Genomic DNA, 15,941 nt, shown 5'->3' on the forward strand with positions numbered 1-15,941 from the left:
ACCAGGAAAGGCGTTTCGGACATCATCAGTGTCTGGATGGTGTCAAAGCCTCTGATGGAAGGGACAGCCCATGAGAGTGGATGGAGACTGGCCCAGGCCGGCAGTGAGAGGCTGGGTAGGGGAAGCCAAGTCCACGGTAAAAAGGAAATGGCCTGGAGGCAGGTGGAGGTCCCAGAGAGCGTCTCCACAAGCCATGTCTTTACTCCAACAGGCAAGGGGGACAGAGATGGAGACGGGCCCCAGGTTCCCCTGGGCACTTGGCCGTGGCTGGTAGGGAGCCAAGACAGATTGCAGAGTCATTTGTGGAAGAGGCAGCCGCAAATGCATCCCGCAGGGGGCAGAGGGCATGCTGTTCGCAGTGTCCTCTAGTGCCTTAGGGTTTTAAATATGCAAACTTTCAATTCATCCGGAATTCTGATTCTCTAGCACTTTTTATCAATTGCTAAATATCTTTTGGGATTTAAATGGTGTTCTCACTGAATTTACTAACTGGTCAGTGAGGATTGATATCAAGACCACTTGCTTGTGAGATATTGGCTGTTCCTGCACCCCCATGTCTTCATCCAGGCCCTTCCACGGGGATTTCGTTTCTCCTGCAGATTACTTATGCGATGTCTAGGAATCTTGTGTTTTTTGGCTGCTATTACGAATGGGGTATTTTCCCCCAGTTTATTTTCGAACTGGTCACTGCTGGACTATAAGAACACTCCTTTTTTGTTTGTTTATTTTGTGACTGGTCATCCCCTTGCATGCTTTTTGTTTCCAGTAGTGCTTGCTTCTTGTTTTGTATTAGCATTTCTCCCCCTTGGCTTTTCAGACAGGGCATTATATCATTTAACCAAGGGCAGTCTTGCCACCTCCTCCCAGTTTTGATGCTTTCTGTTTTGCTGGGTCTAACTGTGTTGGAGAGCAACTCACCCCCTGAGCAGGGCTGACAGCAGCTGCCTTCCTTTGCTACAGGCCGATGGCAGTAATACCTTAAACCTCCTGTCTGTCTCCTTTGGGCCAGATACTTTTTAATTTTGTTTTGTTTTATTTTATTTTGGTGGGGGTGGGGGTGGAAGAGGGATGGAGAATGCATCTTCTTTCTTTGTGTAAAATATATTTGTATCGTGAAGAATATATTTGTAAGGAAGAATCATTTACTATCACACACAGCAACTTGCCAAGTTGTGTGTTCCCTCCGTGGCTGGCAGGTGATTGTGACACACGTGGAGAGGAGGTGTTTGTGGCTAAGACTCTTCCTGCATTTCTGGGAAGAATGGAGTGCTTTTGAGGCCCCTGTGCAACCTTTCAGCAGACTCAGGAGTCTGTTTATTTTGAGTTTAGCTTTGATATTCCCAAGTGAGATTGCTTTGTACTTTCTTTTGTGGGTTTTATTAAGCATATTGGGTTTTCTTCCCAAAGGAGTTGTATGGACATTTATTCTTTCCCTCTGTGCTAGGACAGTCCAGATGGTGGGAATGAACAGTTCCTTGAAGATCTAAAGGGTCTTAATTTTCACCTACAAGACCATCGGGGCTGGGCCCTTTCTGGCAGTAAAGATAATTGGCAACCTTTTCAGTGTCTTTCATGGCTATTGGTCCACTTGGGTTTTCTATATCTTCTTATAGCAATGATGATGTTTTATATTTTCACATGAACTTATCCATTTTATCCAACATAACATTATATAGACAATTATCTTATTTTTCTAATTCCCTCTGTACCTGTGGACATCTGCCCCTTTTCAACTCAATTTTGTGAATTTTTTTAATGTAATTTTTTGATCAGAATGGACAGTAGTTAATCTCTGTTATCAGTCTCCCCAACCCCAAAGAACTGGCTCTTGAGTTTACTTACTCTGCTTCTTTCCTCAAATGCCGAATCCATTTGTTTTTGTTCTTTATTGTTTAGGAAAGAAAAGTGCTGTCAGTCCTCTGCTCAGCACCTTGGCTGTGTCCCATGAGTTTTTGTCCATCTTGTGTCCACTGTTGATATTTTATGGATTTTCTGTGTTTGTGGTTTCTGTTTCCTTTTAACACATGAATTTTTTGGAAGGAAGTTTTTAAAATTCCAGTGGCTCAGGCTTTCTGGTTTCTCTCCCAATACTCATTGCTACTTTTATTACACTGTGGTCAGGGAACAGATCATGGACTATTAACATGTATTGAGGGTTCTTTCATGACCCTGCAGATTTTTCCTTTTGAACATGGCCCATAAGTCCATGGGAAGAGTGTGAAGTTTTTATGGGTCAGTTCTACTCATCACAGTAAAGTGTAATACTTGGGTCTTCTGTATCCTCGTCTGTGTTCGTCTTCCAGATCTGTGAGAGTTGTGTTAAAACCTCACGCTGCTTCTGAGGCTGTCAGTCTTCCCTGCGTCTGTGCTGCTGCACGCCCTGTGCAGGAGAGTCGGTGGGGAATTCATGCATGAGATTCCCGCCAGTCACAGCTTCATGCCGACTTCTTAGAGCATAACCCTCTCTGTCCCATTCATTTCTTTTTAAATTTAATTTTAATTTTTAATTGTGGTAAAGTACACATAATATAAAAATTTAGCATCTTGACCATTTTTAAGTGTATAGCTCTGTCCCATCTAGTACACTCACATTGCTGTGCAGTCACCGCCCCCTCCATCTCCAGAGCTCTTTTCATCCTGTGAAATTGAAACTCTGTCCCATTAAACACCCGCTCCCCGTGCTCCCTTCCCACCTCCCTGGCAACCACCATTTCACTGTCTCTTTGATTTTGACCATTTCCAGGTACCTCGTATGAGGAAAATCACCCAGGATTTGTCCTTTTGTGACTGGCTTATTTCACTCAGCACAGTGTTATCAAGGTTCACCATGTTGTAGCACGTGTCAGGATTTCCTTCCTTCCGAAGGCTGAAGGATATTCCACTGTGTGTGTGCACTATGTGTGTTTATCCACTCATCCATCGATGGACACTTGGGTTGCTTCCACTTTGGGCTATTGTGAATAAATGCTGTGAACAGGGGTGTACAAATATCTCCTATGAACATGGGTGTGCAAAGACCCCACTTTCAATTCTTTTGGAAATATGCCTAGAGATAGAATTGCTAGATCAAATGGTCATTCTATTTTTAGTTTTTTGAGGAACTGCTACACTGTTTCCATAACAGCTGCACCATTTTACATTCGCACCAACTGTGCACAAGAGTGCCAGTTTCCCCCCATCCCCACCAACACTTATTATTATCTGGTTTTGATTTTTTGTTTGTTTGTTTGTTTTGTTAGTAGCCACCCTGATGGATGTGAGGCACCATTCATTACTTTGTAGGTAGAATTTAACTTTGTCAGGGACAGTCTTGTGGTTTGTCATTTCTCAGCCTTCTCTTTGCCTGACATTCCACTGCCCACCTTTTGGATGTTACTCTGAGTCCCTTAGTTTTTTGACCTGGCTTAGCATCCAGTTTTCCTGTGGATTCCGGGGGTCCCCTGCCCTGATGGCCTGGTGACCTTGGGTGAGCCACTTCCCATCTCTGAGCCGTTCCCTGTCTGTGGGTTAGAAGGTGGCATTAGAGCGTTCATCTCCCGGATGGTCTGAGGACACTCGAGGCCTGGGTGCAGGAGGCGCGTGGGCAGGGCCTGGCGACAGCAGTGCTCTGCTGGCGATTGTTAGCCTTTCTGGTTTGGAGAAATAGGCTTGTGGTTTACTCTGACATCTTATTTTTTACTACTTCCAGGGGGCTTCCTGTTTTTACTCCTGGTCTGTATTTTCCTTGTTCCTCTTGTAATTTGGAAGGTAGACAGTCTGTTTTTAGTTCAACTTGTGTTTTATTTTATGACTTAAAAAAACATGATTATTTCTTGGCTTATCAATTTCAGAAGTGAATAGTGTCTGTTGACAATGGGTAGAATTTTGGTGAATGACAGTCATGGGCAGGACCAAGACTGGGGAAGAAGATGAGGCAAGTAGTGGGGGACCCCTGTGAATAGTGGGGGGTCTGTCACCGGGTTGCCAAAGTGGGCAGGAGGGGGAGGCCAGGGTAGAGGCCGCCATGCTGACCTGAGTGAGGTCTTAGAAGGGCCGGGGCATTTCCAGTGGGGATGGGAGGACAAGGACATAAGATGGGTCCAGAGAACTGTGTGCAGCGCCCGCCACATCCAGCACAGAGCAGACACTTTGCGGGCGGCACACAGCTTCTCTGGACACAGGTGAGGGGTCCACGGGCTGGAACACTGAGCCTCACTGTCTGTTAGGTGACCACGAGGTCAGAGTCAGGTGACAGTCGGAAGGAGCATCTGCTTGGCGAAGGCTTCACTGGGCAAGCAGCTGTCTGAGTAGGAAGTGAGTGGCCCACAGGCCCAGGAGGACCTTTCCTCCTCCCTCTCAACTGCCTTCAACTTGCTGCTCAGAGGGTGTTGGCGGATGGGTGGGAATTTCTCAGCCTGGGCTGGAGAAGTTGGGAGGCAGAAGCAGGCCCTCTGGGCTGGGGAGCTCCAGGGTCCTCCACTGCCACCCTCGGGCCCTGGGCACTTTGGTCCTCTGGAAGAGTCGTCCCCAGACTCTCAGTCCTGCAGCCGCCAGTAAAATATCTGGACACAGACCTCCAGGAGCTGTGCACTGAGTTATTTATAAAGTATACACCAGCACTGCTGCACTGTGTTACAAAATGTATGCAAAAATAGGCTTTTTTAAAAGGTGGGTGCTAAAATTAGTTTACTAAAATCATAGAAACCCTTTTGTCCCCCTCTGATAGTATCATTTATGTCTTAAGGATATCAGTGATTTTTAGTGACATCCGTGGGATTGAGTCTTCCATGCCACTCAGAGGGACACTGCCTGAAACAAAGAGAAGGGGCAGCTCCATGGAATGTTCTGGGCTGACCTTGTGTTGTGGGGCACCTCATGTTCTCCTCAGGCCACGCTCCTTTGCAGGAGTTGTCCACTCGGGGAGAGTGGCGGAGTCTGCATACCTGCTGTCCCAGTGCCCACACACTGCTGGGCATCGGTGTGAGGGGGCCAGCGGCCATCCATCTGTGGGACTCCTGCCCCTCCAGTGAGACCCCTCAAGACCACTCGTCGGGAAGGCACATGGGCCCTGAGGAAGCCAACCTGTGGCAGTGCCTCCGGCCTGAGGGTCTTAGAGCCTGGACATTGGCTATCCACAGCCTTTGGGAGCTGCCGTCAGGGTCTCTGGTGTTGAGGTAGCTGACCTTGTAGCATCACCCATGTGTCCTGAGATGAGTGTGCCAGGGATCGCGTCCCAGCTCCACCACTCCTGGGCGGTGTGACTCTGGGCAGGTTACTTAATCTCTCTGGGCCCCTCTCCCATCTGGACAGTGAGAGAATAATAATGCCTGCTGTACTGGTTATTTGCAAGGTTGAATAGGAGTTTGGCTCCTGGGCAGATGCCATTTTTGTTTTTTCAGTTTGTTGTTTTTTGTTTTCTTTTTTCAGAGCCGGCTGAGGAAGGCTGAGGGTGACATGTTCAAACCAAGGCACGTAGCTTCTAGGGAATGTGGCTGCTGAGTGGCTGTAGCCAGGGGAGTCCTGGGAGTGGGTGGCTTTCACCCTGTGGGCCTCGGCTGCCGCAGGAACGGGCAGGGCGTAGGCGTCCGGGTGGCTGTTAGGAGAAGGTCGGGGTGGAGCCCAGAGAGTGTTTTACAAATTACGGAGGGGATTTTAACCTGCGGAAAATTCAGAAAAGCATGAGGCAGAAAATGAAGAGAGTCCATAATCACCACCCAGAGCTGACCCACGCTTGACATGTCCTTCCTACTTCTTCTCTTTAAACAGATTGATTGAGGTATAACTGACACAATAAACTGAATGTATTCAAAGCGTACAATTTAAAAGTTTCCAACATATGCATACACCCCTGACACCGTGACCACACCTGAGACCGTGAACGTACCCATCTACATCCATCACCTCCAAAAGTGTCCTGTGCCCTGGTCTTCTCCACTGCTGGCCACCAGGCCACCGTCTCAGAGGTCAGGGCCTGAGTGTCCTGAGAGTTGCTAAGGGCAGCTCACATTGCAAATCCCACAGGAATGAGCTGCCCATTTTGAAGTGGGGTCACTCCATCAATGCATCCTCTGGAAACCGGTCCTTAGACTGCCCCGGCCTGGGAGGTTCCCATTTCACAGCTAAACTGCTGCCCCAGTGGTGAAGAGACCTCGTCTGGTCAGGGAGAGGGTCCTGGGGTCACCTGCAGGTGGTTGTGGGCTGTGCCTCCCCAGCCCATAGGCTCTGGGCGCAGGCGGCACAGCAGGGAGGCTCTATTTTTAGCTCCCAACCCTGCATTGTTCCAGAGGACTGAGCACAGGACCCATAAGCTGCCCACTGTTCCAGCTGGGAGGATGTCAGTGGCGGGGTCTGCGATTCCCTCACTGCAGACATGAGATACATAACAGCAGGATGGGCTGCTCCTGCTGGATGTGCAAGCACAGACCAGAGACAGGCATAAAATACATTCGCTGAGTTTGAGACCTGTCAGCTTAGCACCTCGGGACTCCTCCTCTCCTTCGAAAATCCAAATACCTGGCTGGCAGTGCCCAGGAGTTCCCCATGGCAAGCCTGGCTGCCCGGCAGACATAGCCCTTGTCTTTCTGTCCCCCGCCCCCATTACCTTGCTGGAGGGTCCCTCACTGCCTTTGCTGTGGCTGCTATTTATGCCTATTTCAGGGGCGTTTTCCTGCTGTGGAGAGAAGAGCCTTTTCTCTGAACTCTTCCCCAAGCAACACTAAATTCCTAAATTATGCACGATGCAAGGGCAGGTTCCTGTCTTAACGTGCTGAGAGGGGAATGCTGCCTTTTGCTCCACAACTTCAACACATGGCTTTGTACAGATATGATTGTGAATGATTAAATTTGCAGTCACAGAAGGATGGAACCTATTTGGTGCCAAAGAACTAGTTTAAAAACTTTGGACAATTTCACTCAGCTTTAAAACCGTGATGATGCCCCTCCAGTGAGAGAAACCACATCAGGCTCATTTAAGAAAAATGTAAGCGTTCTTCTGTACCTAGAAAAGGAAACTGATTTCCAGATTTGCCTGAACAGCTGGCTCGGCCTCATCCCATTTCAGGACTCTGGGCTGCCCCAGGGCAGGAAAGAAAGGACAGCATGTGTGTTGGGGGTGGGAGTGGGTGGGCTTCTGTCCCCAAAGAGCAGGGGCCTATATGGGGCTGGGCATGACAAATCCCACCCCTTGGGAGGCAGAGGGTGGTTTGGAGAGAGGTGGGAGATGCCCCTTCCAGGGGGACCAGCCCAGAGCCAGACCAGGTTGAGGCCACAGAGCAGGCCCTGCAACCAGACCGAGGCAGGGGATGCACAGACAGTGGGAACTAGAGCTGGCCAGGTGTGATCCTGGAGGCTCACAGCAGGATAGGACAGCTACTGAGCACCAAGGTGGTGGGGTGTAGGGCAGGCCCAGAGGACAGCAGGAAGAGATTGGCCTACAGGTGACAGAGAGGGACACCATGACAGGGAGAATTGTGGACTGGGGATTTCCCCCTTGGTGCACATTGCAACAAAGTGGAGGAGACAGTGTCATTCTTTCTGGCCCCCAGCAAGTGCACTGCTTCACCCGTTGGGGACCCCCACCAGAGGAGGAGAGCGCAGCCTCCCCCTGTGGACTGGCTCTGCAGGACAGTGTGCAGCCCCTGCTTCCCTTACCCTCCCAGGGACTTGGGAGCCACCAGAGTTCTTGTCACAAATTCCTCGCATGATCATGTCAGCCCAAGCTGGTCTCTGTTGCGTGCAGCTGAGAACCCTGCTTGTGGCACAGATTGCACGTGCATCTTCATCCACCCTAAAGCTGACTCTTCCAGGGCTGGAGGGGCCCCCAGTGATTCCTGAACCTCTGGCACCCAACCTGTCCGTTTCACTGGGGACAGCCCAGCACACCCCTAGTTCACTGCCCCTGCAGGACGTCCACTGACAGAGCTGGGCATGGCCGTCTCGTTACTTGTAGGTTACTCTGACAAACATTAACATGCAAAGCTGCTCAGTGCCAGGAGGATGTGCGCATGAGTCAGAAGGAGTGGGAGAGGAGAGGGTGGCAAAGTGGTTCTGAGAAAAGAAAGAAATGTTCCACTCACCCTAAATGGGCACTGAGGATGTGGGCTGAGGGTGCAGGGTGGGCTGAAGGAGGCTTCCATAGGTGGGGACAGCTGGGGGGGCCTCGTGGAGGACAGGTCGGATTGGGATCTGGGGTTGGCCAGGTAAAGTCATTCCAGGTGGGGAGCGCAGGTTGGAGTTGAGGTGCCAGGGGCAGGGAGTGGTGGGGACAAACAGGGATGACCCTTGACCTTCTGAATGAGGCTGGACAGGTGGCTTGGAGTTCCTTTGATGGGACAGTGTCTGAGTCACCTGTGAGCCCCGGGCACCTCACCTGCCCACAGCAGGTGTTGGAAGTAGCCCCTTCCCCAAGCCTGCACTATGGGTGGAAAAAGCCCCCACAGCTGGCCCTACTGGTCCCCAGGGTACACTCAGTGCTGGTGTGGACACTGAGGGACACACCTGTTCTCCAGGGAAATGGCATGAAATCAGGTGGGTCCGGAGGCTCCTAAGGGCCTCCTGGAGGGCCGGGAGGGAGGCTGCTCCACCCACAGTGTAGCCCGGGGGGTAGGGGTCAGCAGCCCACCTGGCAGCCCCCTCCCACGGTCGCAGACTTCAGTGCGGGGAGCTCACACCGAGGGTGAGTGACTCTCGCTGGGGTCGAGGGATCGCCGTGAGTCCTCTCCTCTGGAGCTCCTCCAGGGAGCTTTTCCCATTTACCAGACTTTCACTTAGGCCCCCTACTCGCCGTTTCTCTCCAGTCTCGGGCTAAAGGTCCCCATAGTCTTCCCTGTTCTCAGGAACCCTGGTGTGTCCCCAGCCTCCAGTATCCTCCCTGATCAGCCCCCGTTCTGGCAATGACTCATCGCCCAGCCTACCATCCAGGCACATTCCCATGGCTTTCTTCTGAAGACGGTGCCCCCAAGTGGGACCCCAGCTTCCAGGGTGCCTTGCCCCACCCTGCCCAGACCTGGAGGACAGCTGGGTCCACAGGATGCCCACCAGGGCAGGGGCACAGGAAGGCTACCACTCCACCTGTAGTCAGGGAAAACCCTCAGGTTTCTCCAGAGTTCTGCTGCCCGGCAGAGCTACCTACATATGCCACACGGTGCTTGTGTGCTGTTTTGGTTTTTACTTCTTAAACACAGGGTTTTGTTTTTATTGCTATGAAATTCTGCTGTGAGCTTCGGCCTGCGCTGTCGGATGTGTGCAGCCTGGAAACTGTCATCTATACCCGAGGTGGCCTTCCCATGCCCGCCTCACTTCTAGGGGAACTCATGGGCCTCAGTATACTCCCATAAATCCTTGACAAGAATGTGGAACAGGAAGGGCCCAACAAGCCCCTCGCGGCCACTTGGGCGCCCACACTGTGTTTCCTCATCTTACCCCCCAGGGTATCAGAGAAGCCCTCATCCAGCACCTCTCCAGAAACTATTCCCTCTGAGCACAATTCTCCCCTAAGGTTGGGTGCCGGAGAGTCAGGGCCCTAAGTCCCTGGCCCTGCCCCCAAAGGCAATGGGCACAGTCTCTGGTTGCATGTGTGGCCTCGGGCCACCTGCCCCCTTCCTATGGTCCCCCGTTGCCTTGGGGACCACTCGTGCCTACTGTGTGCCATCCTGGTCCTGGCTTCCAGAAGCACAGGCCCTGGCCAGGGGTGGCCCCTGCCCAGGTTTGGTCAGTCCCGTGCCAGCTCCCTCTCCTAGGACCCTGGGGGGGCAGGGGCAGAGCACACATGGGGTGACTTCAGGGGTGCCACCAGTGCTTCTGGCTTCCTGCACATGGTCCCTGTGCCTGGCCGGGCCCCCAGCCCTCTGTGCCAGTCTGTCCTTCCCTTTTGTTTAAAGCAGCTGGGCAATTCTGTCACCTGCAACCAGGATCCATTCTCCACCTGCACCTCTGCCCCATTCAGGGCTTCAGCCTCTCCCATTCTGACTCTGTTCCAGCTCGTGGCTATGGGCTGGGCCAGTGCTCTGGTCTGTGGCTTGTGGAATCTGTCCATCGATCCGTCCGCCTCCTCGCTATGACCCCTGCTCGGCCCTTCCTGACCTTTGCAGCTCTTCCCAGCTTCCTGCCTGGTCCTGAGCCTCCAGCTCAGGAGCTGGCCAAGTGCTGGGCCTTGGGAGGCCAGGCCTGAGTTCGAGCCAACATCACTTCCAGCAGTGGGACCTTGGCCTGTTTCTGAATCCCAAAGCCTCAGTTTCCCCATCTGTAAAGTGGCAATCACAACAGGCCCCACCTCTGAAGAGCTGTGCATGTGAAGAGCTTCAGGAGAGCCGGCTCCTTGAAGGGGCTCGCGTGCCAGCTCCCCCGCATTTTACTCAGGGATCCAAGGGCCCAATGGAATTCCAGAGACTGGGACCTCAGAACCCCAACCCATCTACCTGCCAGGGGAGTGGGCTTCAGGGGCTGGGATTGGACCCCCAGGATCTGGTGAGGACCAACGAGGAGCCCAAGAATTCCCATTGCAGCTCTGGCCTCCAGGCTCCAAGCTCCTCCAGGAATTTGGAAGGGCCAGGCTGGTCAGGGTGGGGCTGGGGTGCCATGAGTGCAGGGCTGCCCAGCACAGCCTGGGGACAAGGAGGTGGCCAGCAGCCAGACCCTGAGCGGGGAGTGCAAAGACCCCACCCCAGCTGCACCACAGAGAGGCTGAGAAAGTGGACATTCAGGCTGAGGAGGAAGACAAGGCCTGGGGGATGGGGTGGGTGGGGTCCAGGGGAAAAGCTCTCCCTGCCCACGCGTCCCCCAGAGCCAGCAGCGAGCTCTGGGGGTGGGTGAGTGCTGGTTCTGTGCAGTGCCCTGCTTGACAAGTCATTCTTGATCTGGCACACTTGCCAAGGTGGGAGGGTACAACACCGTTCATGTTTCAGTTTGCCTGCTTGGCTTATAACCAGTAAATATCCAGACCCATGCATGGGATGTGCTGGGGCTCCCAGGCTGGTGGCGCAGCCCAGCCCCCATGTACCCTCAGGAACAAGGTGGACAGGGGACTGTCTGCAGGACCCTCGTACTGCCCCTGCCTGGGGAGGGAGGATTCCTCCTCCTTACTCACGGGGGTCTACGCACAGGCTTGGGGCCAACAGTCCTGGGCTCAGACCTGGCGAGTTGTTCTTCCTGCCTCAGTTTCCACGTCTGTGAAGTAGAGATGCTAGGAGAACCCGGTCAGGGTGCATGTGAAGATGAGATTGTGCAGAAGTGACACCTGGTAAGGGCCGAGCCCGTGGCGCACTTGGTAGAGTGCTGCGCTGGGAGCGCGGCGACGCTCCCGCCGCGGGTTCGGATCCTATATAGGACTGACCAGTGCACTCACTGGCTGAGTGCCGGTCACGAAAAAAAAAAAAACGACAAAAAAAAAAAAAAAGAAGTGACACCTGGTGCCGACACCCATTGCGATCTGGGGCAAGTGGCGGTCATCACCAGCCACAGGAAGGGCGACCCTCTTTCCGTCACTCTGGTTCACACGGAGCATCGAGGGCGTCATCGGTTGCCTTTAGCACGCAGGGCCTTTGTGAGGACACAAAGCGATCAATGAAGAAAGATCGTAGATCACTCAGAAACCCCGTCCTAAGGAGCTCTGGGGAGGGCCCCGGGATGGGTGCCCCGGCACGGGCGTGCTGAGGGAGAGGCCGTGGTGACAGTGCCTGCCTCCGTCTGTTGCAGCACACCACGTCTTCATGGTCACCGCCTGCCAGGACGCGGACTACAGCGCCCTCCTCCAGGAGCTCTGCCTCACACAGTTCAAGGACGACATGGAGGCCATGGGGAAGACACTGTGGTGTGACTGGGGCAAGACCATTGGGTGAGTCCTGTGTGTCCTGGTGGGCGGGCTGTGGCTGCAGACTGCATGGGGGAGGGTGAAAATGAAGGTGGGGAGGCCGTGTCCTCAACGACCCAGGTCGAGGTAGACGGTGGGGCCCTGTGGCAGCAGGACTCAGGGAAGCTGAGTCTCTGTTACAAGAGCCCAGCTTGCAGGGACGTCCCTGCTGGTTCCCTTGGTCCCCATGGTCAGGCCAAAACTGTCCTTCCCACTCCACCTCCAGCCCAAGGCCCCACCCTGTCCAGGGCTCAGAGCCATCCGGAACAACAGGGCAGGCTGTCACTGGAGTGGCAGCCCTCTGCCCTTGCTGAGGATGGCTGGCGTGGGCCCTTCCCCTGTGTGGCCCAGTCCTCCTGCCAAATGGCCCTTCTTCTCACTGCACCAGGCTCACTCGCTGCCTCCCAGGGCCTCTTGGGCCCAGGCTCCCCTACCTTCGGGAGCAGGGATTGGACTTGGCGTGCCAGTGATCAATTTTCTAGTCTTTGTTTCTGCTTCAGTGTTTGGTGTGCTGGGGGCGCCCTGGGGTTCGAGTCGATGAGTTGCAGGGTCAGCAGTATGTGCGTTTGCACAAGGCTGTGGGCTGCCCCCTCCCAGCCCTGGCATCTGCATGCAGAGATCTGTGCATGGGTTTACAGCACAGCGCACAACACACAGTAGGGGTGCAAGTCCCAGTGCCCCACAAACGACGGGCACTTTTCTCTAGTGACTGAGATGTGAGACAGAAGAGGGAGCCCTGGGGAGGGGGTCCTGAGAAGGGTCTCCAAGGAGGAAAGTTCTAGCCAGGATCACACACAAAGAATACATTTGGCTCTGTTGTCTCCTGAGGGTCCAGGACATACCTGGGCTCCTGGCAGGTGCTGGGCAAGTCCCCGAGGGATTGAAAAATCCCTTCTCTAGGCTCACAGCGCCTCTAGAGTGGGTTGCAGGCTGGACCCAGCACAGGTGAAAGCCCATGGCCATGTCTTCTGTCACGAAGTCCAAGAGGATGGGGAGTACAATTTACCCTCTGAACCGGCTTCAGGCCTCTCCCCAACCAGCAGAGTCTGCCTGGCTGTGTCCTCTTGTCTCTTACTGAGCCGGATGGACAACTGGCCTCCCGTCTTTCTCCTCCCACCAGCCACATGCTCCTGAGCCCTCCCCTTCATCCCTAGGGGCTCCAGCAGGCCCAGCAAAGAGTCTGTGCTCAGTGCATAGTTGTTGGAGTGAATCTCCCTGAAATAAACAAAACAAAGGAGTAGTAGTAGGAAGGCACGGGGTGTATGCAAGCGTGCAGTACTGGGATTTAAAACAACAAACTCCACACCCTCTGCTCAAGTTCAGGTGTGGAGAGTTGCCACCATCCAAGGTGAAATGGCCAGAGCCGAGATTCCGTGGTTCCAGGACAGCCCCTGACAGGACACAGTTAACCAGGGAGCCTCCACCCCAGCCCCTGCAGCAAGTGTCTGGGGGACCCAGCAGCATCCTCAGCGGGGTCTCCTGATCCCCATCTTAATCTGCCATATCCAGGGCCTCTTGGGGACTTCAGGGTCTCATTTTCTAAGCTGAGAAATGAATCAGGAGTTAGAAATTGAGGGGGGAGGAGGTTGTTAAAAATCAGAACAGACTGTTCTTTAGCCTAATTGGCCTTCTGCCTCAGCTGAGTAATTTGTATCTAAATTAAAGATCGCATTTTATTAGGATCCAGGGAAGACACAGCAGGGGAGGGGGGGTTGGAGAAAACACTCTCCCTGCCTGCTTCGTATAAGTGATCGCTGATTTGTGTGGATTGATTACAATCCAAGGCCTAGCAGAAGACGGCAGGGCAACAGCAACGTTCTAAAAGCAGCAGCAGTGGTGACATGTTACTAGAAATGGAAGCCACCACAGATGGCTTCTGACAGTGTTCAGAGTGCAGATAGGAATAATGAGGCTCTCGGGCCAGAGAGAGCTGGGTGGTTGTACAGCTGGAAATAGAGGGGGGTGGGGGTGCTAGGGAATTACTTTTATTTAAAAAGAAAATCAGAATAATTTAGGAACCCACATCACAACAGCACCTCTGCAGATCAGCTCAGGCCTGCCAGTGCTGGGGGTCTGTGGTTGACAGAATGGCCCCCCAGAGATGTCCGTGTGCTAATCCCTGGAACCTGTGAATATGTTACATTACACAGCAAAGGGGAATTAAGGTTGCAGATGGAACTGAAGATGCTAAGCAGATGACCCTGAGAGGAGAGGTTATTATGGATTATCTGGATGGGTCCAATGTAACCACAGGCTCCTTAAATCGGTCCCAGCTATGGGCATTAGAGTGTCTTCATATTGGCTTTTGTGTTCTTTCGACATGACCCTGTCCATTTTTGAGCACTTTTTTACTTTCTGGTACAATGAGATATTCCAGGCTTATCTTGTACATTTTCTGCCCCAACCCTGGAATTGGCCATTTCTCCAAGGAGTTCTGGTTCCTTTTATTAGAGAATGGAATTTAGAAACCAACACACACGCACACGCACACATACATGCGTACACACCAGGGATTTAGATGTAACCAGTGGAACCAGGTAAGTGCTAGAAGAAAACGTGGGTAAATCCCTCTTTCAACACTGGTGTAGAGAAAGGCTGTATAGAACAATATTTGCTTCAGGGAATTGGCTTAGGCTCTTGTGGTGTCTGGCAGGTCCAAGCTCTGCAGGGCAGGCCAGCAGGCTGCAGACTGGCAAGCAGGAGCAGATGTGGCAAGGTCCAGGCAGAATTTCTTAACATGCTCCGAAGGCCTTTCAGTTGACTGGGTGAGGCCCCACCCACATCATCAAGGATAATCTCCTTTTGCTTAAAGTGCCAAGACTGTCCGTGTTAACCACATCCCCAGAATACTTCCACAGCAACACCCAGATTAGTGTTTCAATGAATAACTGGTCCCGTAGCCTGGCCCAGGTGACACATAAAACTGACCGTCACACGGTGGGTCTGGAGTCAGAGCTCTACTCAAAGCGTGTTCAGAGAACTGTCACCACCCCTCATCCAAGCCACGCTTACCCCATTTCTCCCCTTCTTTTCACCCCATTCCCGCCCACTTCCTGTGGGCAACCAACCTTGTTAGTTTCTGGCGTTGCCTTCCCGTATCTCTTTTGCACAAATGAACAGATGTCCATTCTTTCATTTTATCCCCTTCTCTCTTACATGAAGAGTAGCATACTGATGATTCTCTTTTGCACTTTTTTGTTTTGTTTTTTTCACTTAATATATCCTGGAAATCACTCCTCATCGGTGCATACGGAGCTTTCTCATTCATTTTTACAGCTGCAGAGCACTCCCCACGCAGAATTTTAAAACTGTTTTCCCATGAAGAGGCATTTAGGTTGTTCCAATATTTTTCAGTTTCACATAGTGCTAAAGTGAATGGCCTTGTGCCGTTCGTGTGTGTTTTCATACTGTTGTGCTGTATCTTCTGGGTAGATACCTGAGTGGAACGGCTGGGTCAAAAGGTAAGGACATGTAGTTTCCTTGGATATTGCTGGTTTCCCTCCAGAAGGTTTATACCAGTTTGCATTCGCACTAGATTTTGGGGTGACTGTGTCCCCACAGTCTCGCCAACGGGCTGTCATACATTAGATTTTGACTGTCTCCTAAGGGAGAAATGGTGTCTCGGTGGTGTGTTAATTTGCATTTCTCTAACTACGAGTGAACCTGAACATTTTTCATATGTTCAAGGGCTGTTATCTCTTTTAGTGAATTGTTCATGTCTTTTCCCATTTCCTATCAGGTTTCTGGTCCCTTTTAAGAGTTCTTTGTATGCTAAATGAGACATTAGGCTTTTGTCTGTAACATATTTTAGATATTTTCTCCCAGTTGGTCAGTTGTCTTCCAATTTTGTTTTTGGTATTTTTGTTGCTATGCAAATTTTTTTTTTTTTTTAATGTAGTCAAATGCGCCAGTCTTTTATCATCCCTGGATTTGAGTCATAGTTGGAAAGCCTTTCCCCACACCAAGGTAAAGAGGGACTTGCCATGTTTTCTTCCAGCTTGTACTGGTCACATCCAAATTCCTGGTCTGTCTAGAGTTTATTCTTATGTATGGTGTGAACTGTGAATGAAATTTTGTCTTTTTCCAGGTGGGCTACCCACTTGCCCTGCTGATTACA

The 15,941-nt window shown here is 52.1% G+C and overlaps 1 protein-coding gene across 2 annotated transcripts in view; it reads left to right on the top strand.

Annotated features, from left to right (window-relative positions):
• Positions 1-15,941, top strand: part of RAMP1 (receptor activity modifying protein 1) — a 50,583-nt gene that overhangs the window by 5,318 nt on the left and 29,324 nt on the right. For both annotated transcript variants that reach the window (XM_063111118.1, XM_063111126.1), the window contains exon 2: positions 11,671-11,809. In XM_063111118.1, coding sequence (XP_062967188.1) covers positions 11,671-11,809 — 139 coding nt within the window. The remainder of the gene's footprint in view (positions 1-11,670; positions 11,810-15,941) is intronic.

The sequence above is a fragment of the Cynocephalus volans genome, chromosome 1 (genome assembly GCF_027409185.1).
Source record: "Cynocephalus volans isolate mCynVol1 chromosome 1, mCynVol1.pri, whole genome shotgun sequence".
Classification (NCBI taxonomy): Eukaryota; Metazoa; Chordata; class Mammalia; order Dermoptera; family Cynocephalidae; genus Cynocephalus; species Cynocephalus volans.